The sequence below is a fragment of the Pyxicephalus adspersus genome, chromosome 7 (assembly GCF_032062135.1).
Source record: "Pyxicephalus adspersus chromosome 7, UCB_Pads_2.0, whole genome shotgun sequence".
Classification (NCBI taxonomy): domain Eukaryota; kingdom Metazoa; phylum Chordata; class Amphibia; order Anura; family Pyxicephalidae; genus Pyxicephalus; species Pyxicephalus adspersus.
This window is the reverse complement of record NC_092864.1, coordinates 66,427,323-66,454,299: the sequence shown is the minus strand read 5'-3', so window position 1 is coordinate 66,454,299 and position 26,977 is coordinate 66,427,323. Positions and strand designations below refer to the sequence as shown.

At 37.4% G+C, this 26,977-nt stretch overlaps 2 protein-coding genes across 4 annotated transcripts in view; both read right to left on the bottom strand.

Moving 5' to 3' along the window:
- The window catches only part of PGAP1 (post-GPI attachment to proteins inositol deacylase 1), a 47,598-nt gene extending 28,780 nt beyond the window's left edge, over positions 1-18,818 (bottom strand). Inside the window, exons 1-7 of the mRNA XM_072419154.1 lie at positions 18,573-18,818; positions 11,283-11,436; positions 10,039-10,214; positions 3,765-3,936; positions 2,162-2,322; positions 1,132-1,184; positions 271-337 (exon numbers count right to left, since the gene is read on the bottom strand). Of these exons, the coding sequence (XP_072275255.1) occupies positions 271-337; positions 1,132-1,184; positions 2,162-2,322; positions 3,765-3,936; positions 10,039-10,214; positions 11,283-11,436; positions 18,573-18,704 (915 nt within the window). The 5' untranslated portion in view covers positions 18,705-18,818. The remainder of the gene's footprint in view (positions 1-270; positions 338-1,131; positions 1,185-2,161; positions 2,323-3,764; positions 3,937-10,038; positions 10,215-11,282; positions 11,437-18,572) is intronic.
- A 4,322-nt stretch (positions 18,819-23,140) lies between these two features.
- Positions 23,141-26,977, bottom strand: part of ANKRD44 (ankyrin repeat domain 44) — a 69,255-nt gene continuing 65,418 nt past the window's right edge. For 2 of the 3 annotated variants that reach the window (XM_072418836.1, XM_072418837.1), the window contains exon 28: positions 23,141-25,572. In XM_072418836.1, the coding sequence (XP_072274937.1) occupies positions 25,370-25,572 (203 nt within the window). In that variant the 3' untranslated portion in view covers positions 23,141-25,369. The remainder of the gene's footprint in view (positions 25,573-26,977) is intronic. The other variant, XM_072418838.1, reaches the window with a different exon arrangement.

Below are 26,977 nucleotides of genomic sequence, written 5' to 3'. Positions count from 1 at the left end.
AGCAGTGGTACTGTACTGGAGGGCTAGAGAGTAATCCTAATAATATCATCTGAGACTACAACAAAAAAATGTGTTTTTATATATAATGGGCAGGACTATGCTGTATTCACGGAAATATAAATCATTTTAGAAAGTAAAAAAGCTCACATATATGCATTTCATGTATATTCAGCTGTTCTCCTGGAGATCAACACTAAATATTTTGACGCAAGCTGTGTGGTTTAAAAAGTAAAGCAAAAATAAATAAATAAATAAAAATGAAATACTAACCTGTTGTGTCTTCCCATCAATTAGGTCAAATAAAGCTCTTGTTGTGGATAAAATTAACTCTTTACACCTAATAGTAATAAAACAAAAAACAAACAACTATATAATGCATAATAAACACATTGGATCATGGCACACGATAACTTCTAGTTTAAAAACACAAGTCTAAGGCTCTGTAAACACGTCAGATGATCCTCAGGGCCGATATCAGACAAGAATATGACGTGTGTACAGCGCTTTTCATTCATGGATACCTCCTGGCAAATCCACGAATGACTAACGATTGTAATGGAAGTGAAGGGGAGAGAGTGCGGCGCGGTGACGCTCAGTCATTCTCCCCCTCTGCTCTTCATTGAGCAGAATGGCGCTGTATGTACAGTACAGCGCTTGTTCATGCATCGTGCAGTCTTTAGTCTTTAGAAAGAATAGTGAAAGATCTTTTCCAATGACAATTAATTGCAGGTGTATACCCAGCCTTAGTCCTATGTATAGCAAAGGCCAAATTCCTCATTTGCATTGCACCTCAGGTGATACTCAACATCTTGGCCTGTGTTTTGAATTACATTTATTATAACAAAGATCGCTGCGTAGAGCCTCAAGTACATTACAGTATTCTTAGTTGCTAAATGCAATGAAAAGAAGCTTTTATAGAAGTAAAAAAAACTAAATGCTGTGAAATAAAAGGAAAAAAAAAACAGCCTTTGCCAAAGTGGACACATCTACTGAGAGACAAGGTGCAGAACAAGACATAGTGGATGAGTAATAAGAAAATATTAGCTGCACGTTGACCACTGGCAAGACTGGGCGACTAGTGCTTTCTACTGCTTACCTTTTGTTCAACATCTAAAATTTATATTCACTTACCAAACTATGGAAAGGTGATCTGTTGATGCCCATGCTCTTGGCACTGAAGTACTCTGTAAAATGAAAATCTAGTATTAGGGAAAAAAAAAAAAATCAGGCACAAAAATACCTACATCACTGGTCTCTACTGAATGGCCAAGGAGCATCTCTTTGTCATGGCTATCAATAGCACAAAAGAATACATTTGTTAAACAACAAAGGTAGTATTAGGTAGGACATATATAATATTTTCCGCCTGGAATCCTATAAAATATTCACATTAGGTGGTTTATACAGTTGATCTGTTCACTTGTCTGGTGATAAAAAAAATAATTTATTACTGCAAAATAGGAACAAATAGGAATACATTAGCAGTCCTGGATATTAGACATGGAAAAAAATTACTTTAAAGTGGTCTTTATTTCTGAAATTCATGATCTTTGACTTGCATATTTCACCATAGGTAATCAAGGCTTATGCATTTTCCATTTAAAATGTTTACATAGTTTGTCTACAAAAAAAATAAGATGTGAAACTTTGCACAGAAGAAAACCTATATTCAAAATTCAAAGAATTATTTTAAAATCCAGCCATTTTATATAGCCAATTACCTAGGCTTTCCTAGACTTTTAACACTGTCCAGCACTGAAAAGAAGCAGAGACAGAATATTCTTTAGTCAGATTAAGTCTTTAAACCATTTTGCTTCTCATTGTTTATTCCAGTATGTCAGTTACATCTAATTGGAAGACCTCAATATTAGCTGCCTGGCTGTCTCTGATTTCCCTACTGTGCCAGTCATTACCTGGAACAAGTATGCATTCATTCAAGTAAGGACTGTTAATCTGCATGCATTTTAAGTGTCGGGAATTAAAAAAATGTTACATCACCTAAAAATATTACATTCAACTACAGACAATGAACTTCCTGAAAAGTCAGCCATGACAGCCTCCATAGTAGCAAATAGCAGCAGATTTTAAATTTATCAGTAAGTGCAAATCATAAATGTAACATTTTATCAGGAGAAAGAAAAGGAAAACAAAGATACAGTACCACTACAGATAAGGCACTGGTATAGAGATCTGAAGCTGGTAAAAAGGTCAATCCAGAGCGAACTTGGAAGTCCCGAAATCCCCCAGCAACAGAAAGTATGGTTATATTTCGAAGTTCCTTGGCATGTAGAATCCAGTAGTTGTTTACCATGGCATAAAAATCTGTAGAATATATGAAAAAATAACCATAACATATAAGTGAACGACGGAGGACACAGTCACAAAATACAGTGCCTTCATTTTTTCCACTTGTAATCATTTTGCACATTAATCCTCCTATTTCTGCAAAAACAAGGAATCCTTTTATGATCCGAGTATATTATGTTTGCATTATTAGATTCTTTAAGCAGGAAAAAAAAAAATCAAAAACAAAAAAAAAAAATCAACTCACCTTTAGTTTTGCAGATCCATTGATCCCTCCAGAGGTTTTCTGGATCAGGTCCTGCCTTATCTTGGAATTCTTCTTCATCCCAGCGCGGAGTCACCACCATCTTTTTTGCCCTTCTTCCTATGTCACCTAATTTCACACTGCGCAGGCGCAAGATCGGGTAACGTAGCCAGTGGTTGATGGAGGAAAAAAGTGCTGATCTTACTGGGCTTGCGTGAGATCAGCATTTTTTTCCCCAGAATTTTTTTTTTTTAATTTTCTTAAAAAATCATGAGACCTTTAAAAGGCAAAAGGGTGATATGGATAAGTAGCAGTTAGGACAAAGTCCAATCTCAGGTCTTTTCAACCTCACTACACATATACAGTGACATGCGCTGTGAGGCATAGTTACCTTTTTAAGGTGGTACTTTATATTATTATACGATATTATTAGCTGGAGATACTGGCATTGGAGAGGAACACATAAAAATGCACAATTTCCAGGTGGCTCTAGCAGACAGTATCAATTGAAGTTTTTTTTTTTTTTGATGGACAAGAAACACGCCTGTGACCAGTAGGGTTGTGGATTATTTTTAAAGCATCCTGAGAACTTTACAACCAAAATTATACAATTTGAAATAGATATATAGCCAACAGTTCCCAGAAAAATACTGTTTCTCTTTAATGGAGCATGCTATGCAGCAATGCCGCTAGATGTCACCTCCAGTATCACTAGGAAACAAGTTATTGCCATGGAAAGCTGTGTATTTACATAGTGTGTTTTTGTGATGTTATGCTAAAGCCATTTTGCTATTGACAATATGGTTTGAAATTAGGTTTCAAACTGGGACACACAGCATCAGAAACAAACATTTGGGGATGAAGCTACGGGTCACACCCAAACCCACAAGTGGTTTTAAAACAGCAGTCGTGTTGCTCAAGAGAAAAATATTTGGGATGGTAGATGGAATTAAGAGGGGGTGACTAAAAATTACTTCTATGGGTGCTTCCAAGCATTAAAGTTGCTCAGGGACTGGTGAGTCTATGCAGTAGCAGACTACTTTAAAGGAGATGAAGTCAGTTGGTTTATTAGGAAAGTGTACAATATTTATTAAATACATTCCAGGAACTTTTGGCTAGCACCTCACGAAATACACACGAAAATATACACGCTGTCCATTTTAAAATATTTATAATAAGACCATACTAATATACAATAATAAAAGCTAACACTTACCAGTGAGATAATGATCTAGGGCCAGCACTGGCATTAAATGAGGAGTAGCTTGTGTTATAATGAGGTTTATCAGTTGTGGATTAAAAGTCCTCAGTGTAAATAATGCTCTTGCAATAAGGCCACCCATTGAATGTCCAATAATTATAACACTTTGTGGAGGAAATTCCTGATTCTGAAAATCAAAATCACAAAAAAAAAATACCTTTTTATTTTTATATGCTTTAAAATTCTGGTCAAGGTAAAATTTAGCTAGTCTTGTTTTAGAAATGACAGCTATGTTATCAAAGCTAAATAAGGCACATCAAAACATTCATGTACATGCCGACACAGACCAGGCAGAAAGTAGTGTCTGCTAAAGTAGACTATAGCAATAAACTCTACCCTGTGCATATGTCAGCCAATATTCACCAAGCAAAGCATTTACCTTGTGTTTAAACGACTTACATTACTATAATACATTTAGTTTACTGTAATTTTGGGAGGCCTCCTTTTAAGTCTTCATAGTCCATACCTCAAAGGACCAGTAGTACAAATAAAACTATTAAGTCCCACTTTACACTATGGGCCTAATTTATTAAAAATACACTTTCATCAGTGAACCTGGGTGATCCAGAAAATCCTGGAATGGATTTTTGTACGTCATTTGTAAGCAAATGTTTTCCTTCCTGGACCAGATCCATTTCAGGTTTACTGGATCACCCAGGTTCACTGATGAAAGTATCTTCTCCAGTCTATGAGAGTTTTAATAAATCAGGCTCTATAATGTATCATTGTGTGTTATTAAACACATGGTAATCTGTGGTATCTTCCGTATTTTAAGTGCAGCCTCTCTACCCTCATTTTAAATAGTGCTGTGGAAGGACAGAACAATCAAGCAACCTCCTTAAAAGATTTTAAAACTAGGTATTTACTAATATTGTAATGGTTGTGAGCATCATTCCATGCATCATACACATTATACAGGGTAAAGAAGAATACTTCTGTACTTCCATTTGGCCAAACTGGCACTGCTGTTTTTTTGTTTTACCTTTTTCATAACCAAATAGTTTGGTTAATTGTAGTTGCTGGGAGACTGAACCTAATGCCAACCTAGGGGACTGTTTAACCTAAGGCTATGATCACAAAATTATGCTTGACATGAATTTTCGACACCTGGTAAGCACCACCCCACCCCAACCAGCACGGCTGCATGGTTGTATTGAGGCAAATAATGGAAACACACTTCCCTATGCATCAGGCGATACATTGTACAGTACTGTCTCTCTCATTAAGGCAGTGATATCCAAATGACTTCAACAGATTCTCCCAGCTTACCAAGTGAAAGAACCAAAGCTGAAAAAAATCTAAATAACATGATGCTGGTAAATGTTTGTATTCATAACACAGGTTTAAGTTTCCAGTTTTCAAAGTTATTACTCCTAATATTTATAAGAACAAACCACTAAGGTGCTTTGTTAGTTATTTATTGAATACAGGTTTGGCACTTTGTAAATAAAGAGCATAAAAAAGGCTTACGGTTTTGGAGAACATCAATTTAACCTCCCTAGTGGCACACACACACAGACACACACACACACATATATATATTTTAAATTTTAAAAAAAGAACAAATATTATAGTCATCATACTAATTTATATACTGTAAAATAAATGTTCTTGAAAACAATGTATTGCATTCAATACAGGTATTTTGTATTGAATGCAATACAAATGGATTTTAAATTTCCCGCCCCACCGGCAACATACACACACACACCGACATCATTGGGGAACTCCCCCGGTGACTCATCAGGTGCAGAAGACACCGGAAGAAGAAGGAGGAAGACAGGGACCGCGGTGATGGATGACGCAGGCGGATCAAGGAAGGCGCTGTATTTACTATTACTTCCCATAGGTTTAGCTACCCCTAGTGTGACTCAGGGTTACCGCTAGGGAGGTTAATTGAGTCCAACTACTGCAAAAACAGATACTGCTGATTGTGGCTATTATATGGAGATTGCAGCGTCCCTACAGCGTTCTATCTCTTCATAGAAGGGTCACATGACCAAGTTCTCATCTTCCTAACTTTTTTACTTTTTTATTCATTATAATACATATTGGTCTACTTGATTCAAAGTTCTAAAGCGAACAGAGCATTTTTAAAGGCACATCGCTGTGCTAACTACAGCTAGTCCCCGGGTTAAGGACATCCGACATACAGACGACTCCTAGATACGAATGGGTGATCAACAAACCTGGGAAGGATCTGGTCCAGGATTCAAAGCATTTGCTAGCAAATAGCAAATGACATTGAAGAAATCCATTCCAGGTTTGCTTGATCACCTGGCTTTACTGGTGAAAGTGTATTCTCTCCAGCCTTGGAGAGCTTTAATAAATCAGGCCCTATGTATTTAAATCAACTACCAAATAAAAATGTAACCATTAACCTTGCACTACTAGAATATATATTCAAAGTCTGAAAGTAAATATGTTTCCTCCGGCTTATTCACGTGCTTAGAGAGTAATGACTGATCCTGCTGACCTTATAAATAACTAACTTCTGGGTCATTGACTCACAAAAAGAATGCAAATAAGTCAAAACACTAGATCTGAAAACTAGTTTGTGGACTGCGACTAAAAACGCATTATTGGCCAACTCCTATCCAAAAACGTAACTCAGCCCTATCCAATCTCCCTCATTGCACCCCCCCCCCCCAAAATCTTTACAAAAAAAAGCCTATAACCTACCCCAAGAAAGACTTAAAGAACTAAACTCAAAAGAAAAAAAGAAAAAAAAAAAACCTTCAATCCTGCTGGGCAGTCTGATCCCACCAGGGGTGTCCTGCATCAGGTCCCGCGTCATCGCAGCATCCGTCCCAGAGTCAGCACTGCGGCCCAGGCGCGAGATAAGGTGACGTAGGATGAAAAGAAAAATTTGCTGATCTCACAAGCGCCCAAGAGCCTCCCGGGACACCTTACATAGGTATCCTGGGATACTTTGCGCTCCCAATCATTCTCGTCGGACTAGGCGATCGAGAATTAGGCGTTGCATCTTAAAAAAAAACTAAAAAAAAAAAAAAAACAGAATTTGTACTTATATATAAAGGGTTGTCTACCCTTTTAAGTAAAGGGAAAGTTCTGAGTTTAGGTACGCTTTAAATCTTTAAATGTAACTTAACATTTAATGTGTATCCAAACACATAACAATAATTAACATTCCTCTGTCATATGGAGGCATTCATGGTTGACACACAGGCTGAACTTCCAACATTTTGGGTTACTGTGACCATTTTAGTGATTTTTTTTTTAACAAGTAAGTGTTAGGAGACGGTTATCTGGCTGGCAATCCTGTGCAGTAAGCCACCGCAGTTTAGTGTGCCCTATATATTCCTTCCAACAACGTTGCTTAAAGTAAATAGAGCTGCTTTTTGGCGCTAGGACTTCATAGCCTCACTTCTCCGTCACCATTTGCCTGTTGTAGCATCAAGCTGGGCTAATCTGCCACTGGTGCATTATTCGTAGATTTACCATTGCTGACCCTGCGATTGCATGCTGTCTGGACTGAACTTTTGCTTGAGACACAACTCTGCTTTCTCTTTACCCTTGAATACCTTGTCTGGTGGACTGATTACCTGTGTATGACCCCTGGCTCTGTATACTGGAGCCACCTGGTTTCTGCTGGAATTTTTTTTACTGCATTATCTGTGCCCTCCTACCTCTCAGTGCTTCCCCAAAAGCCATCCCATTTGCACAGAAATCCTGGGGCCATCCAAGTGCTGGGATGGCACAACTAGCTTCCCAAGCCTGAGCGAGGGTTTGCTATAGGCGACGAGTGCGACTTTCGATTAAGGGACTGGCGTCTGGCGAGCAGTAGAGATGGTGTACTTTTTATCAAAGACCTTCTTGAGTCCTCTCCAAAGAATATATGGTTGTGATCATATGGTTCAATCTTATTCTCATTAATTCAAAATGACTTTGTTTCCGACATTGAGGCTTGTCTGGATGCTATTAGGCAGAGAGTTTGAGGTATTTTCATAGTTAGGGCTTTTGTCTTGCAGCTTGCCCATGCAGCCTTTTTTTATTAAGTACCTCCTTATTCATCTTGGAACAGCAACACCATTTGTTTGCAGTGAATCCTGTATTTTAGCTATAGAAACTTTTTTTTTTTGCATCTCAACTAATTTTTTGCTGGCCCTTGTGGCTGTAATCTTGGTTGGTCTACCTGGCCGTGGCTTGGTAACAACCTAACCTGAAGCTTTCTACTTTTTTTCAAAATCAGAATTCAGAATTTGAACACTACTGACAGGCATTTTCAACAATCAAACAAGCAAGACAAAATGAGATTTTTTGGGCATATATAAAATCCATTATGTACCCGTATTATGTCATAAAAATATATATAAAAAACAAATATCACCACTTTACAAGTACATTATGTTGATAAAACATTACACCCAATCACAGATATGCCATTATCTGAGGCAACTGGTGAGGTATTCATGTTGCTTTCATTTAATGACATCAGTTGAATGTCATCGACCTCGCAAAACCAGAGCGTGACCAAAGGGGGGACAGATTTCAGGCATAGAGGCACAGATGGCATATACTTGATGAACAAGAACTAAGCTTCTGTAGACCTTGGTGGGGATAGAGTTATGATAGCGGAGGAAGAAGGCTCTAACCCTTGGGAGTAGTCTGTAAACTGTTGGATGATGATGTGAATCTGGTCCCAAAAAGAGGTATGCTTGGGACAGGACCAGAATATTTCGTATAAGTCCCCCAGGGAATAGCCACAGGGCCAGTGGTCTGGAGAATCAAGAAAGACTGAGTAAAGCATGTGTGGGGTTTGTTACCTCCTGGTTAGCTGGACTGGAATTTTTAACAAATTGAGGAATGACTAGTGCATAAGAAGAATTTTGGTCGTTGTTGAGTAAATTGAATATCGAGATCTCATTCCCACTTAGTCAGGAATGGCAGGGAGAATCCTCATCAACGCAGAGAAACAGTTTATAAAAGAGACAGACAATGAAGAACCTGACCTGAACACTCACTTTTGTAATGGGTAGACTGACAGACTGGGATAGAAGTTATGGGGAGGATAAAAAACGAAAGAAAAGTGAAAGCTGCTGACCCCTCCAAAACCCAAAATGGGATCGATCTTCACAGTAATCTGGGATGTTGGACCATCTTTCATGTCATAAAACGGATTCACTTTGAACTTATCTTCTTGGAAGAGGGAGTAGAGGACCCCAACTTGAATGCCAAGTGAGACAAGTGAGAGCAAAACTGTATGAAGAGGGGACTAATAAGGGAAGAGGCACGCACCCTGAAAGGAAGACTGAATAATCACCAGGGCAGCGTCAATAGTTGAGTGAGATAAAGGAGACAAAATGGGCCTCAGCACACCCGGGAAACACCCAGAGTAAAGGCTTGTTCTGCACCCACCCAAAGTTTAACGGAGCCATGGCTGCACCAGTCCAAGACTCTACGGAGATGAATCACTTGCAGATAAGAGTTTATTATTCTATTGGGATACCCCCCCCCCCCCTTCGCTTCGGCTCACTAAGAATTGTATGTCTGAGTCGGAGATGTTTACCTGCCCAGATTACCTTGTTTAAGATAGCTTGGGTTGGCTTATGGAAATTGTTTGGCCTGTGAACAAGAAGCACTTGCAGGGAATATTTATAATCTGGGCAAGGTTCTGTCCAGAAGGTACACTGGGACCAGGATGCTTAATTATTTGAAGAAAGAGAAAAAAAAAGCAAAATAGTTTGGGGTTTGGTTCATGGGGAGACAAAAGCCCAGGGTAGCCCATTTGGAGAGGAAATTTTGTTGAACAGGGGAAAGAGCTAAGGAAGGCAAAGTGGCATGCATGACTTCTGACTTTTGGAAGTTTATTTTGAAGTTGGACAGCTCTCTGTATCTCTTGAACTCAGCCAAGAGGTTGGGGAAAGTGAGAAAGCATAGGATATGTAACCTTTTCATCAGACAATTAGGGTGATTTCAGTCAATATCATTTAGAAAAAAAGAAACTAACTATTGTGTGACAATAAATAGTTTTGTGTGAGCACACTTGCTATATAAAAGGAACATTTCCATCAATGGTTAATATTTCACAAATTCTATTGGGTTATAACTTATGAGCACAAATGTATGTTTATCGACATTCCATCCCATTTTTTTTTTTTGCCAAGGATAAAAAAAAAAACAAAAAAAAACACCCAACACAAGTACACACTATCATTAATACATAACTCACTATAATTAATAAACCTCATTATTATATAACTCTTACCTTATAAAGATGAAGTATTGCTTTAATGCAAATGTGTACAAACTGAGTTTGCCTTTGTAAACTACCACCATAAAATGCAACTAGCTCTTCATTAAAATTCACAGTAAAAACATCAAAGTGGTATTTATAATCAATGTTCTCTGCCTTACGAAGAGCAATTGAGCCAACAGAGCGGGCTGAAACAAAACAAAAATGGTTCACATGTTACGTTATATGTGTTTAAATATTTTCAATAAACCTAAGACAGGAATACAGGACACAACAGGTGCACACACAGGACATCAGATAGAACCTTCTGTCACAGGAATAACATCCTCTGTATAACACTACTCACTGCATGCAAAAAAAAACAAACAGATTGTGCTGCAGGGGAACACTGATTTATGCAAACTAATTTTTCGTGGCTCAGAAAATAAATCTTAAGTGATGACTGAACAGTATTGTATATGAAGTCATTGCTGAGCTGCCCCTAACTCATTTGGTCTCAACTATTTTGTTAAGCTCATGTAGAGCCTGAGCCTAGTGCAAACTGTCAACTGACGATTTTGCACATACTGACCAATCTTTCAATAAGTGATTGAAGTCTCAAAACTTTGCACATGCTTGGTTGATATTCTGCCTTTTTTATTGTTTGTACAAACAACATGATTTTGGTATTTTTTACTGATATTTACCAACACTTCTAAAATCCATTCACAACCTAAATACTGCTGGATTGTGATTGATTGGCTCCTGATTTTACTTCAGACCTGACCCTTATTAGCAATCACAAATGTGAAAAACATTCCATGTGTACTAAGCTTAAAGGTTCCTTTAATTTTGCTTGAGTATAAGTCTCTGTGAACATCTGTGATAATATAAAATTTCTAGTTTCTTCACACACCAAGTAGAAGCTCTTTTGTGTATTAAAATGGAAGCACAAATGCAAAAGCATGTGCCGGCAGTATGCCAAAGCACTGCAGTTTACACGCTGCTTCAATAAAATGCATGTTACAGCAATACAAAAATGTCATTGGACTCTTAATGAAAGCCACAGATTTTTTAAATAACATTCACACGATAAAATTCAGATAAGATTTTAGAGATTGGCTATAGACCCATTTTAACTAGCAACAATTTATTGAACTTCAAAAAAATATTAAAATCATAATCAGACACATAGAACATGCTTGCGATAGGCCGATGACAAAAACTCACTTTATGTCTATCGTTTTCACATCATGATAAAAATTAATTTCACTTACCTTGCTTATAACTGCCAGCATTCCCAGGAAGAAACAGAACTGGAATTCCATTTAGGGAAAGTTGTTTGTTGTTTTCTGCATGAATTCCTTCCCCATATAAATACAGTTCATAGGCTGGAAATAATCTTGCAGCTTTTTTTGGAAGGTTTATTTTCTGATAAAATAAAAATATATATATATATTTTACATGAATGACATGTACACCTTACCAAAAAAGAACTACAATGAAACAATGTGACAGAACACTAGAACAAGTTTCATAACTGTTTTTCTTTCCCAGAAAACATATCTCTTTTAAAAACTTTGAGGATATCACCTTTATAAGGGTCTGTTTACAGCTTTCACTTAAGGTTTACACCTACCGTAAGTATTACCACATTTGACTAATCAGATTTAAATAGAAAACCTTGCAAAAATCAAGGTTCAATCAAAGTTGCAGAAATACTTTGTGAAAACCTTTGTCAATATTTAACCCTTTGTACTATTAGCACAGAAAGGTAGAGCCAAATGTTCAAGCATCTCAATCCTCTGACTTGAGAACTGTCTGAGTCACGGTTACATATTATGTAGTATGTTGGTTCAGAGGATCAGCATGACAGTCAGGTCAGTACCTACAGTATTCATATTTCCCAGATAACATGTTCCCTTTAACAGTATGACAAATAAACAGAACATTATCAAACCCCATGTAACCCAATATGAGAACACACCCTTTCTACTAACATAACAGCCCTAGATTGAACAAAAGCAGCAAAACAAAGCCTTTACATTTCAACTTGCTGAAATAAGCAGATGAAAAATGTGAAACATTCAAGACAAAATTGGCAAGCGTGCATACTGCATGGCTTGTTTCCAATACGAAAAAGTTGAAAATAAAGAAGTTTTATAAATATATATATGTGATATTAACAGCATTGGTTAATAAATAGGGCTGCAACTACACTGTTTTAACACGTGTCCATTAAACATACATCTCAGCACATGTTCATGCTAGCATGTCTTTTCATGCTTTTCTACAAATTCCAACTAAAGCTCCTCTTGGACGCCCTTCCTCCACTTTTTCCTCCCTCCCTTTCTCCCTGGTATTACCCTCTGTACCCTATTCTAGGTAACCCTCTCACTGGGCCCGTTTTATTAAAGCGCTCCAAGGTTGGAGAGGACACACTTTCATCAGTGAAGCTGGGTGATCCAGCAAATCTGGAATGGATGTCTTAAAAGTAATTTGCTTTTTGTTAGCAAATGTTTTTAATCCTGGACCAGATCCATTCCAGGTTTGCTGGATCACCCAGGATCATTGATGACAATTTATCCTCTCCTGCCTTGAAGAGCTTTAATAAATCAAGCCCAACTAGACAAATGCTCTCGCAAATGCATTAATTATTTTCCTTCCTTTATGACTTAATGGGATGCAGATTTGGGATTCAATCTCTCTGGATGAAAAGGCTAGGATACTTTCCTAGTTTTTCCTTCCTGTTTTTCAAAGACTCACGGTTAATAGGTGGTTCATTAGGTACTGTGATGCTTTGCTCTGTTACTGTTGTCAAATTTTATACATGTCCGTTGATTGTTGGTTAAGCTGTATCTTATATATGATGTCAACTATATTTGCTGTTTTCCCATTGATGGTTTATTTATAAAATGAATAACCCCATTTGTAGTGTTAGTGTTGTAGGCGCTATATAAATATGGTTTGTTATTATTATTAATAATAATAATGATGGTGAACACTTTTCATACAGAAATAGGAATATTGAAAACCTATAAGTGTTCTTTCGATGACTCCATTTATACTTTTCTCCCTAATCTTCCTTGATGTAATATCTCCACCACATCTCCTGGAGTCCTCCCCTGTACTATAACCTGTTTTTTATTATGACCAATATGCTGGAATCTTGTAATGTACTGTAAGATAGTTATAATATAAAAAAATGTATCTGAAAGAGTTCTATTTTTTATTTTTATGGTTGTTCAGTGTCCTGTTGGCGGAGATCTCTCTTTACTTTCCAATGCAGAAACACAGCAGAAGGCAAGTGGAAATTTCAAGTTAGACAGCTGTCACCAAACAGGCGTTCCAATTCAAAGATCCCCTCTACTCATGTTCTAAAACAATGCAGCTTTGTATTTTTCCTCATTTTCTGGCTCAAGTTATACTTGAAATGGCGAAGGTTCAAATGCAGCATGCCTAGCACTGGCTAACGTGTAGAAAGAAAGGTTTCCTAGTTACTTCTTGAAAAACTAAAATCTATTTAGCAAAAATGTGTGAATTACAAGAAAGTTTATTTACTACACAAATTACTAAATTCATTGACAACCGTGATCCTTTTTTACCTATACCTTAAAACCAAATGCATTTTTTCTAGTGCCAATGCAAATAAAGAAACCCTCGATTTCCTACCCAATGAAAATCCCCTTAGTATTTTGTAAGTGTTTAAATCTCTATTATCCACAACTATTCTTATACTTATACATGTTCAATCATTCTTATTCCTTTCATATACTCTTGTATATACTCATGTCACTCATTCTACATATTCATGTCACTCACTTTATTTCATATGTATTTTACACATACAGAATACACAGATCACCTCATATATATTCAAACATAATAGGATACTTACACGCATCTAATTAATTACAAGGAACACACAATGCAACATATCCACACAAAATGTGTTAATTTATCTGTTCATTTACTAATCTTTAACGTGTCTGAGCTGATATTTACATCTACAAATGAATGTTTGAACTATGTTATTATTATATCTGTTTAGTCCAATAAACGTTCTCCATACATCCCCTGAAGAATCCTATTAGCGAAACGCATCGGGATACGAGACGTTATTTTCGGTATCACCTAAATAGGGATTATTATGTCTAGTTACCGGGTCTAATATCCCATGACAATTTAATGGGAGAGACCAAAAACTATTTTATATAGTATGCACACATAGATTGTTATCTTCTACAAAGCTTGCTAACAATAATATCTTTTTTGTTTTACATTATATTGATATATAGGGTGGCGGCATAGAGGTAGGATTAGGAATACTCCTTAATCACATACACAAATTACAGGTCAGTGACCAGCAGACACTACAACACAATCTGTTGTGCAAGGACAGAATTACTAAAAGCATTCTAATTCTGCTTACCGTAGATAATTCAATGCAGAGTCTATTTGCAGCTTTAACAGCGGTCATCAGAACAACTGTTCCCAAATAAATACCCCTCAACAATGATAGCATTTTTTTGTATAGAAATGTCCTTTATCCTTCTTAAAAATCAAAACAAGTTGGCAAATGCTCACTAACTGTTCAGTTATTGTCCAATATTATAATAATTCACTCTAAATGTATCAAAATTGTAAATATAGTATCAATTTATTGAAGATAACATGTAACAAAAAAAAAAATCTTTGAGATTTTATACTTTTAAAGCTTATTACTTTATTTACACTTTTGATATTTGATATGATTTACTAAGGTTGTCTAGGAATGGAAAAGATTGACCATCATGGGAGAACCTGGGTAATCCAGCAAACCTGGAATGGATGTCCTTAAATATGTTTAATGTAGGTTGAAAACATTTTTAGTCCTGAACCAGATTAAAGCAGATAGTAGTAAGAATTACCAATAGTTCAGTGAAAATGCAGTCATGTAGCAACGTATGTGTGCATGCTCTTGCAATGAGAACTGTGATTTATTACACTAAAACCATGCTCAATCTAGGCCTGTGTACATATTGCCTGTGCGCAAATCTGCTATTTTACCGACTTTTTACCAATCCTCTTTGCGGTCTTCTATGACACAGGTGAGGGTTGTAAAGATTTTCGACATAACAGCAGGTTTAAAAACAGGTTTGCTGGGTCACCCAGGTTCTCCCATTATAGTCTATCTTCTCCAGTTTTGAGGAACTTAAAAAAATCAGGCCCATTCAGAGTAAATTGCAATATTTAGGGAAAAATGCTATTGAGTGAACCTTTGCGTGGTTTTTTTTTTTTTTGTATTTTGGGGGACTCTCCTTTCTTCTTACCTCGCTGCTGCCTGCTAGCTTTATTATTTAGGACATTTCTCCCATTGCACAGAAAAAATGTTAACAATACTTTCTTAAATCAGCAAAATGACTGACCGCAATGTACATAACCTACAGGTCAATGACAAGTAAACACTGCACGGTTATTCACTGTGTACAGCCAACAATACTAATAGCAAAGTGAATGTGCTCCCCATGGATAAAAAAAAAATGTAATATGGTCTTCAATGCCTTTTACTGGACTAGATGCCTGACGGCCAATGGCAACTAAAAGACAAAATAAACACACTTAGTCCATGGTGTAACATAAATCCCCGATACGTGGTTAAGCATACATCCCAACCATTAAAAATGTAAAATGGGGACACCATTTAGGACAGAATATTTAGGTTATAAATGTACTTCTGATCATGCATTCCACTGGGAATGTTTTACTACTGAAATTCCTTTGAGGACTAAAAAAAAACAAAAAAACCCAATGCAATAATATGAATGGCAGATTCACGCTGGTTCTCCCCGTGTTTGCCTGGGTTTCCCAAAAAGATGCAGTTAGGTTAACTGCCTTACCCCTAAAATTGACCTTAGACTGTGGTAATGACAAATGACTATGGTAAGGACATTAGATTGTGAGCTCCTTTGATGGTGACGTGGTATGCACTGTGTACAGCGCTGTGTAATATGTCGGCGCTATATAAATACTGCATAATAATAATAAATAGTCATAAGAGTTACTATATACTAACCAGAATGCTATGTTTTTTTGCTAGCTGAAAAATGTTTGTACCAATATAAATTCACTTATTTATTATTCTTTCTCTGCTATTATCACTTCAATATTTAGTGAAGGTCTCTGTGTAAGTCCCCTGAGGAAGCCAAACAGGCGAAACAAGTCGGATCAGGGACAACAATGATTTGCGATCACTCTGGGAGACTGTAGCTATTCTGGCCAAGGGCCACCACCATGTACTATTAATACTACCACCTTATATTTAAGTAAAACTGATTTAATTTTAGGCCATAAAAAGACCCATTTTGCCTGTTCCTTATAATTAAATATCTTTGGTAGTTAAAGTACATTTAAAGTAGGATGGGCCCCTGTTATGTTTTTTTGTGCCCCGAGTCTTCCATTGAGGACATTTGCCATTCATTCTGAGCCCATAACCAACAAGTGCAGACTTCTCCCCAGCCCCTTTTAGCTGGGCACACTACCCACCACATTTCAGTAACCACCCGGATGTTTTTGAGTGGTTACTAAAGAGTTGGTCACAATACAGGGGCTGACCCCCGCCAATCAGGCCTAAATTGCAATATTTAGGGAAAAAAATGCTATTGAGTAAACCTTTGCGTATTTTTTCTGTATTTGCGGGGACTCTCTGTTTTTCTTACCTTGCTGCTGCCTGCTAGCTTTAATATTTAGGAAATATCTCCTGTTGCACTGAAACAAATGTTAACAATACTTTCTTGATTCAGCAAAATGACTGACCGCACTGTACATAACCTAGAGGTCAATGACAGGGCCCCTGTTATGTTTTTTTTTTTCTGCCCCCAGTCTCCCATTGAGGACATTTGCCATTCATTCTGAGCCCATAACAATAAGTGCAGTGTTCTCCCCAGCCCCTTTTAGCTGGTCACAATACAGGGGCTGCCCCCCCACCCTAAAATTCTTTCCCACCTAACTTAAAAAAATCTGGGTTGAGCACTGAAATTAAAAATCACTCCAAAGTAAAGTAAATCCACTAAGACTATTGTTATCACATAAGTATCCCGGTCTTCAATAAAGTATTTCCCTTCTTTTTCTGCACTGGTGGCAACTCTGAATTCTGGATTCCTTCACTTTTGTTTCCAGTAACAGCAAATTGTCAATTTAAAGAAAGAAAGTGAATGTAGGTAACAGGCATACTGAGGCCAACAAAAGCTAAAGCGGTTGTAACAAGTCAAACAAAAAATAAAGGATTTGTTTTTAGACACATCCATTTATATGTACAGATCTATGCATAGGAGGTTATTATTATTATTATAACTAAACAGTATTTGTATAGCACCAACATATTACATAGCGCTGTACATTAAAGCCGAAGTAAACTAAAAATAAAATAATTACCTTTACCTTTATTTCCACAGATCCCTCGATGACGCTGGTTCTTCTTGCAATCCGGTCCTGGGATTTCTCTTCATCCCGGCACTGACATATTCTGCCTTCTATTACATCTTTTTGCTCCGTTACCCGATCTCGTACTGTGCAGGTGCGAGATCGGTGCAGGTGCGAGATCGGGTGACGTAGCCGCTGTGAAGGGGGAAGAAAAAAAAGAAAACCAAACTCACTGCGCATGCGTGCAATCGGCATCTCTTTCCCCTTACAGTTAAATTGCCTCTTCTGTGCATGCCCAAAGTCATTGCATGTGCAGAAGTAGCAGCCAGAGCCTCCCGGGTGCATGACGTAGGTATCCCGAGAGGCTCTGCTCTCCCAATAAGTCCTAATCGCCTAAAACACCAATATTTGTACTTTATTGAGAAGAGTTGTCTACCCCTCTATGTAAAGTAAAAATGTTGAGATTAGTTACGCTTTACATTGGGGTTGCAAATGACATGGGGTTACAGACAGAGACACAGGAGGAGGAGAGGAGCCTGCAGTGGAGAATGAATAAATGAATGAATGAATGAATGAATGTATGAAAGGAGAGGGGAATTCAGAAAGAATGTCTGGCATAATGTTTCTACAATAATACATTACACAATGTCACCTCTATAACAGTCATTTCCTTACTAGTGACCGACATGGAACTGTTGTGCAAAGTTCACAGCATGCATGTCCCATATTATTACTAATATTAACCTGGACTTATATAGCGCCAACATAATATGCAGCGCTGTACATTAAATATAGAGTAATGTCATGCTAATACCAGACATATAAATCCAAGCGACATCCCCCTTTATTATTATTATTATTAATATTATTATTAATAAACAGGATTTATATAGCGCCAACATAATATGCAGCGCTGTACATTAAATATAGAGTAATGTCATGCTAATACCAGACATATAAATCCAAGCGACATCCCCCTTATTATTATTAATAAACAGGATTTATATAGTGCCAACATATTACGCAGCGCCTTCATATATTAGTACTGTGACTGCTGTGTGAATAATGTGTGACTGAGGTGTGACTGCTATGTGAATGCTGTGTGAATGACGTGTGACTGCTATGTGAATGCCATGTGAATGCTATGTAGTATTAGAGGCGCTCACCTGGTATTCCGGATACTCGAACATATAGGTCATACTGCACCTGTTCTTCTCATAGGCGAAGAATACATCTCTAAAGCCTAAAGCTACTAATGCCAGCAATATGCCATTAAATACAGCGCTGGCTATCTTCATTGTAATTATAAAAGGAAGCCCTTCCTATATAGAAGACCAGAGCTGGTTGTCATGGAGCCCGCCCGCTCATTCTCCAGCACTGACTTACTACACACAGCAGCTGAGCTCCAAACACAAGCTGCTGCTTTACTTCCTGAACCGAATGGAACGAGCTCATTCATTGGATGCTGATGATCCCTAGCTATTGGCTTTTAGAACGCGCCCGTTCATTGGCTGTAGAGGAGACGTCTCTGTTTGGGATTTTTTATTGCTACTAAACTTTTTTTACACAGCACCACAGACACCTCTGTTATATGCACATAGTGTGGGCTCTGCTGCATGTCTATTGCACTGTTGCTGCTAGTTGTATTTATTTTTTATTATTGTGCATGTTACTTGAATGGAATGAGTGCGAAAATGCATATCTGTGCAGTGTGGGTGAATGCAGAATTGCCCAGGTGCAGTGAGGGCATTAATGCATTGTGGTGCAATGTTAAAGAGGAACTAAACTGAAAACAGTCCAAAAAAAAAAAACACTTTTAGTCTCGCAGGGCAGTCCGATTCATCCGGGGGTGTCCTGCATTGGGTCCCGCGTCGTCGTGGCCGCCATCTTTGTCTCTTCTGGGTTTTTCATTCTACGCCATCTGACCCAGGCGCGATACCGGGTGACATAGGATGGAAAACAAACTTGCCCATCTCACTGAGATCAACAATTTTTTTTTCTTTGCACAAAAAGACTCAGCAGGTCAGCAAGTCTAGAAGTTGCATATTTGTGCAGTGCTCTAGAACAGTGGTTGTCAACTTTTCGCAACTCAAGGACCAATCATTTCACAGACTCTGGGGAGCCGTGAAACTTCCCCCACAGTGATGTCATGATGCTAGAACCCAGAAAATGTTCTAGGGCCAGGGATTTTAGAAATGCTTCTCAGTGTAGTGACAGCAAGTTTATGCAGTCACTACTACTCAAGGTAGTATTTGAGAGCCCAAGAAGTGTTTTGTTCCTATTCAGAGTAATTCTCTGTTGCCAAGCCTTACACTATGTGTGAAGAACATATGAATTTGAAGAGGAAACAATGGCTCTTTACGGCAACCATAGTAGTGTAAAGGTCATTGTATGTAAACAGAATGGAATTTCAATCTTTACAAAGCTCAACTACATTATGGGTGAATGCGTAGGTAAAGCATACAGTAATATATCAAATATTTCCGTAAAACATAGTTTAATATTCACACCTGACGCATTTCACCGTTTGGCTTCATTAGGGGAGAGTGGAGAACGTACTGAACATATATATCATAAGAAACAGACAATTATAAACATATCAATGCAGAGTAGCTGGAAATGCATTGATATGTTTAGAAAAATCTGTTTATGATATGATAGATAATGTGTTTCTTATGATGTTCAGTACGTTCTCCACTCTCCCCTGATGAAGCCAAACGGTAAAATGCGCTGGGAATGGAGAATAACCTACATTTTATGCAAATAACTGGGATATTACTGTATGCTTTACCTATGCGTTTACCCATAATGTAGTTGAGCTATGTATAGTTTAAAAATCCATTCTGATTAAAATACAAAGACTTTTACACTACTATTGTTGCGGTAAAGAGCCATTCTTTCCTCTTTAAATGCCTAACTTTATGCAGCGCTCAACCCAGAATTTTTTTTAAGCTGGGTGGCAAGAAATTTTAGGCGGGTGTTGGCCCCTCTATTGTGACCCGACTAATCGGTAACCACGCAAAAACAGACAGTTGGTTAGTGGAAAGTACCGGGTGGTGCTGGGGAGAACACTGTTATGATTGGTAAGTATCAGTTTGTGCTGACCTGTGTGTCCATGTAATGTGGCCAATGTAGAAGTGTGAGCTATTAAAGAAGTGCAGTGGTTCAGAAATCATCTGGTAATAGCAAATATAAAAGTGCATGGGTGCGTTAGAAGTGCAGAGTGATGCTGTGAATGTGATTGCAGAACTTGACTAGCAAGTGCAGAGATGCACCTTGGTGCTTTGGTGAAGATTGCAACATTTTGTGTTTTATCATACCACAACAAAGGTTTTAATAGCAATGCAGCATCTTTATTAACAAAGCACACCAAAATCCACAGATTGCATTGGCTGATATGTTGGAGTGCCAATAAAAGAAGAACTGTTTACACATACTCAGGGCTGAATAGACAGAAATACAATTGCCATAGCTCAGACATGACTTTCAAGGGGGTACCTTAAGCCCCTACAGGAACCACTGTCGTACAGGACTGCGTCTTTCACATTTCATTATAATTACTTTAGTTGGTTTGGGCTCTAAGCAGAAATAGCCTGTCCATGTCACCCTAAAATTTGAAGAACATTGCAAAGCATGAAATCTGTTTGCTCCATAGCAACTAGGCTCTATTTCAAGGTCCTGCACACAATGATTGTTCATTTAAACTAGGGTCAGTTATTTCTATCCATATCTAATGGAGAACAAGAACGCAGCAGTCTAGTAATGTTGCAAGCTGAGGACTGAACTGATAATTTGTCATATTGAAAGCAGACCTTCAGGTATCCCAACCCATTAAGGTAACCCCAGGTTTATATGTTCAACCACTGATTCATACAAAACAGAAACACAGCTAAAGATAAAATAACAATTTATACCTGGGTAAGTTCAGTAACACCTAAAAGCAGATGGTCGGTGTCAAAACATATATTCAATATCATGGAACATGTATTCAATCATGGGCAGCATGGTGGCTCGGAAGTTAACATTCTGGCCTTTGTAGCTAATGCTAACAGGTTCAAATCTCGGCCAGGACATTGTCAGCATGGAGTTTGCAGTTCTCCCTGTGTTTGCGAAGGTTTGCTGTAGGGTAGGACGCTGCGTAATATGTTGCCCCCTATATAATTACTGCCTATTAATAATATGTATGGTCAGTCCAGGTGATTTTCTTAGGATGCTAGAAATATACGCAGTAATTTTTAAAATTTGGTATATAAATCTTATACTTGTTATAACTGTGTGTTGTGGATACTTTTAAGGTACCACTTCTGGAATAACACCATAAAATATTTTTTTATTTCACCATAGGACCATTGATTGATTTTCAGTTGATGTTCAACAAATATATCTAACAAGTCAAAGATCAAAAACAAACTTCATTCGTGTTTGACTAACTTTAGGCTGTCACAAATGAAGGAGGCATTCAAGCAGGGAGGTGCCTGTCTGCCCAAAGAGCTAGAGCTACAGTCCTGAGTTATATTGAGCAGTGCCAACTGGTAAAAATGCAGTGGTGATATGAGGGTAGGGCCGTCCACAATTTGTTGCATGTAAACCTGTAGACATGAGCTGCCTACTTCGAACAAAGGTAGAACTGCAGGCAGCAAGAAATGGAACTGGGACTCACATGGCCATAAGCAAGCCACCTTTCAATAACAGATGAAAAAGAAGGGCACTCGACGCCTTGGACCCTGGGGAGGATTATGGAATGTGAAAAAAGGAAAACATTTCAAGATTCTAAAGCTAACATATCCTTAAAAGTTGGGCACATATCCTAAGGAGAAGTGAAGAATATGCTGAGGATATATGAGTGGAGCACTTACATTAGTTCTAACCTCTATATTCTCCTGTATCATAGTTAGTCTGTCATGCTTTTCCAAAGTACTGATATACATTGTGCAGGCATGGTTATTACAATTAGTAAGGTGCAGAGAAATACCATGTAAGTGCTTGGTGTATCGCATGTAGGAAGTAGCTGGAAAAGAAATCAGCAGCATGCAGCAGAACTGATGTTGAACCAATGTTGGAGATGTAATGAGGAAGTAGGTACGATTATCAAATATTCTGGTCCTGCCATGTTTTGCTATCATTCTGGAGAATGGTAATGGAAATCACTCAAAAATTCACTGATTGTAGTGTTCCAGATCATCCTGCTTTTTCTTACTCCATCATAACACACTCCCTGAAGTCATACAAAAATTCTGTATTTTATAATGGAGGCCACCGACCTCCACCTCGGTGCAGCTGTGGTTGCTCCGCATTAATAATATTAAACACATGGAGGACCTTATATCACAAAGTATGGAGGTTCTATAGGTCTTGGTTTTCTTTTCACCAAATTCTGGACTCTCCAGATTACAGAAGCCTCTTGGATTCACTTATCAGCAGTATCAGTATGTAGTATAACAGATGTTATTATAGATTAACATGTACAGTAGCCATTGTGCCTTATTAAAATTGACAGATTGTTAACATTTTCGTATTTCCTTTTTCTCTGGGGCCCAATGAGTTTTCTGACATATAAAAATAATTGCAGAATCATTTCTGAATTTTCTTTCATGAATTTTAAATAAAAAAAATGCAAATTCAAAATTATTAACATATACATTTATATGTTGATTTTTTGCATAAGTTTTTAAAACTTGTAGAAGAAACGGCAACATAAAAATTGACAGCAACACAAAATAATGAAAGAAAGGCATTTGCTAGATATTTCAATTGATTTAATGTAAAGGAGCATTTTTACATAATATATATATATATGTTCCAATCTAACAAATAATCCAAAATTAAAATTCCAACAGAAAAAAAAACATATTATTAGTACTGGTACTATAAAGAAGAGCATCTTCTCCTTAATTGTCCATGCTTATCGATGCCATGTCAATGATTCGTACAGTATGGATCGGGTTCTCATTGTTTCATAGTTCATACGATACAACATTTTATTCTTCTCTATGCAAATTCCTCACAGATGAATACTTTGTGGCAAATCAGCTATTGGCTTAGGGGTGAAAATACAAAACAGTTAACTTCTGTTTAGCAAATTAAAGTACGGTACTTGCAAACTTATTTTTAATATAATTGTGTCCATGTTCCTCATCCTAAAGTAACTTGAGCCATCTATATTCAGGCTTTTTAAATCCAGTATATCCTGTGAGGTAAAGTTATTCACTAGTCACATCTTTAGTTTTTTTACAGTAGAACCTCAGATATCTGGCACCCAAGGGGAATGGCTGATTCCAGGTAAGTGTAGTCTCCAGATAACTGAGGTTTCCTTTTCTCTGCCATTCAGCACTAGACTTGAATGGGGATACTTGTCCCCATTCACCCCAAGTGCTAAATCGCTGAGATAAGAGAAACCCCGATTGCACTTAAGCCATCTTCAGAGTTTCTCTTTCCGCAGCCAATCACAGAGCGAAGCAATCAGCAGAGCTCTGTTGACAGCTTAGCCTTCTTGATTGTTCCCGCAGCCCAAGCAGAGCTGTGGCATGTGTTCTTGGATGCAGAACACATGCCACAACTCCGCTAGGCCTGTGGGAGCAATTAAGAAAGTGCAGCTGTCAGCAGAGCAGATCTCTGTGATTGGCTGAGGAAAGGGAGTCCTCCTCAGGGTTTCCCTTTTCTGGGCCAATCCGCACTAGACTTAAATGGGGAGATTGCTGATTTGTCCGCTTTCTTGATTGCCATAGTACCCCAGTTATCGGCAACGCTTATCTCGGATACCCAGCACCTGACAGCGGCGTTCCGGATAAGCGGGGTTCTACTGTATTTTCTTACTTTCTTACCAAACCCATATAGCATACAAACAAGACAAAGGAACACGTGTGCCATAATTTACCAAACATGATCATAAAAACAGTGCAAAAGGCAAAACTTAACATGCTATAGTGCATGGATTTCAGTTCACTGACCAGCTCAACTTAACCTATCACTACGAATTGGTTTAGTAAAATTAAGTTCATCAGTCCTAAAATTCCTTCTTCCAACTATAACTCTTACAACCTTAGACCTGATCCTATACATCAAATACATAACCCATGGATTTAGCATAATAAACTACTATATTAGTACCATCAAAAGAAAATTTGAACTACCACCCATCCTGTATTCCACAGTTGGGGCTTTACTGCATGACCGGTTTTCTTTAAAATTAATAATCTGGCTTACAATTTTTTTTTAGTGAATTTTTCTTTATTTCTAGATCTACACATGGGCACAGGATACCCAGGAAAACAATCTGCTTTGCCATATATAATGTCATATGTACATTATAAATTACCAATAAATATACAATCGTACAGAACACAAGATCACATCTCTGTATATAATCATTCTTCTAAGCAATTAGAGTGTTTAGAAAACCTCTTCTCCCTTTTTATAACTGTGTGTCATCATGTTTCTAGAGGAGATATTCAATCTCTTGCTTACTATCACATCCCTGTAGTAAGATGGGATTGACTGGAGGTTTACAAATAGGTTAAATAGACCAACAGATTTGGATTGGACCAAAGCAATATGAATTGATTGCCGTTGGATTCTGTACATATGAGTAATGCTATATTGTAAATGACTTACAAAATGAATATGAGGTACACATGAAGCACTGTTGCAATTGTGCTTACTGTACTGTCTGCTTTATTTACTGATCTATATGCACAATATGTTAAATGTAAAGAGGGATACCAACTGCAGGGCCATGTTGTATTCTTTTGTATACTTAAATTCTGTATATAGATTAGGCCATATAGTTTCCATCAAGAGCTTGCTTTACTAGATTTAGAAACTTGAACTTCGCCTAACATTTCTGTTTTCCTAAATTTTAATATTTCCTGCTGCCGTAGGGTGACATGTTCAAGTCAAAACTACTACGACTAATAGTACTATTTGTTTGGAGACCTTTTGTTTCATTCTTCTTCAACCTTCTTAATCAAGTAAAGTCTACCATTAAAGAGAAATAGTGTAACTGAATTCTTATAGGGATACAGGTTATTGCTATCGTCCTTTTATTATAAACAGGGTTCAAAGACGTCATTGTGCAGAAAAGAGAAAAAGACATCGTGGGAGCCAATGACAGTGGCAGGCATTCAGCTACATCTGTGTTAGAAGCAGAAGCGAGCACTGGTGTGAGACCTGGACACAAATGCAGACAAAGCAACAGTTAGCACAAACATTAGTAAGCTACATATGTGTAACATTTAAAATCAAGCCATTCAATATTTATGAATCATGTTTTTATGGAGAAAGGTGCAGTGTTCAATGAGGTCTGATTTGCATTTACAGATATATATATTTACAGATACCATAGTTAACACTGCACAAATTTAAATTTTAGTATTAGGTAATACATTGTTTGCCTTGCATTCAGTTTCTTCAGAAAAAGAAACTTGTTTTTCAGGTTTAATAGCCCTTAGGGAAAGGCATTTACCATGTCAATATATAATATTATTAATAATAAAGACACAGTTATAAACATATTTATAAAAAGATAGCATGTGTATGGTAAAATCTACCAAATAATATATTGATAATATATTGACCCAAATCAGCATGTTCAATTTGCAAGGGAAACCTCACTTAGATATGTGATTTGTGAATGTGGTGAAAATTCACTTTGCAAAGAATAACCAAGAAAAAAATATTTAAAGAAATAGAATTTGTGATTGCAAATAATTGGATGATTAAAGTCTGTTCTGACTTTAATCATTTAAGCTGACTTTAATTACATTCACACTAAGTTACTAGGTACTAGACCCTACTTTGTTCAATTAGTATATTGGAGTCATATCCATTTCTTTAGCTTAAAAAAAACAAAATATGGATACAACTATTTACCATTATACTTCAGTGCTTTCGATACTCCTGGTTTATAAACTTAACTAAAGCTGTGTTTTGTTTGGTTGTAGCAGATAACTAATTCCATAAAAGACAGAGGGTAATATATTTATCTGAATTTACTTCCCTAATATTAAGCTATTTATAAACAATTTAGGCCTTTCTACACTGGACATTATCCTTCTGAACTTTATATTTAAAGAAACATACACTTTAAAGTTGTTGGCTTTTAAATGACATTGAAAATCAAAGTAAAAATTCATAGAATGATCAAACTTACAGGAATTTCATCACATAAACTCATAGGCTTCTGTTTAGAAAGCAGGGAATCAGACATTCCCTCAAAACTTCCCTGGTTGTGAGGGAATATCAGATTCCCTGCTTTATAGAGCTACTTTGGAGCCCATCATGTAGCTTAGTAGTGTGTATGGCCCACATGCCTGTATGCACCCCAGCAATGTCTGAGCAAGCTTTATAGACATGGCAGACAGTGTCAGGTAGTTAGCAAGAATTAGGAGAGAAAAATGTTTTTTGGGGATTGGCTTGCTGTTGCCCTTTGTGTCCACCTAATACTTTTATTTGCACCAAACCAGGTGAAATTGGTTCACAAATACTTACTCTTCCTAACTGGACAGATTATTATCCCCAAAGACCAATACCTTGGTGTTACATTGTCCTCAGTGAGTGTTCCCTTTAATTTTTT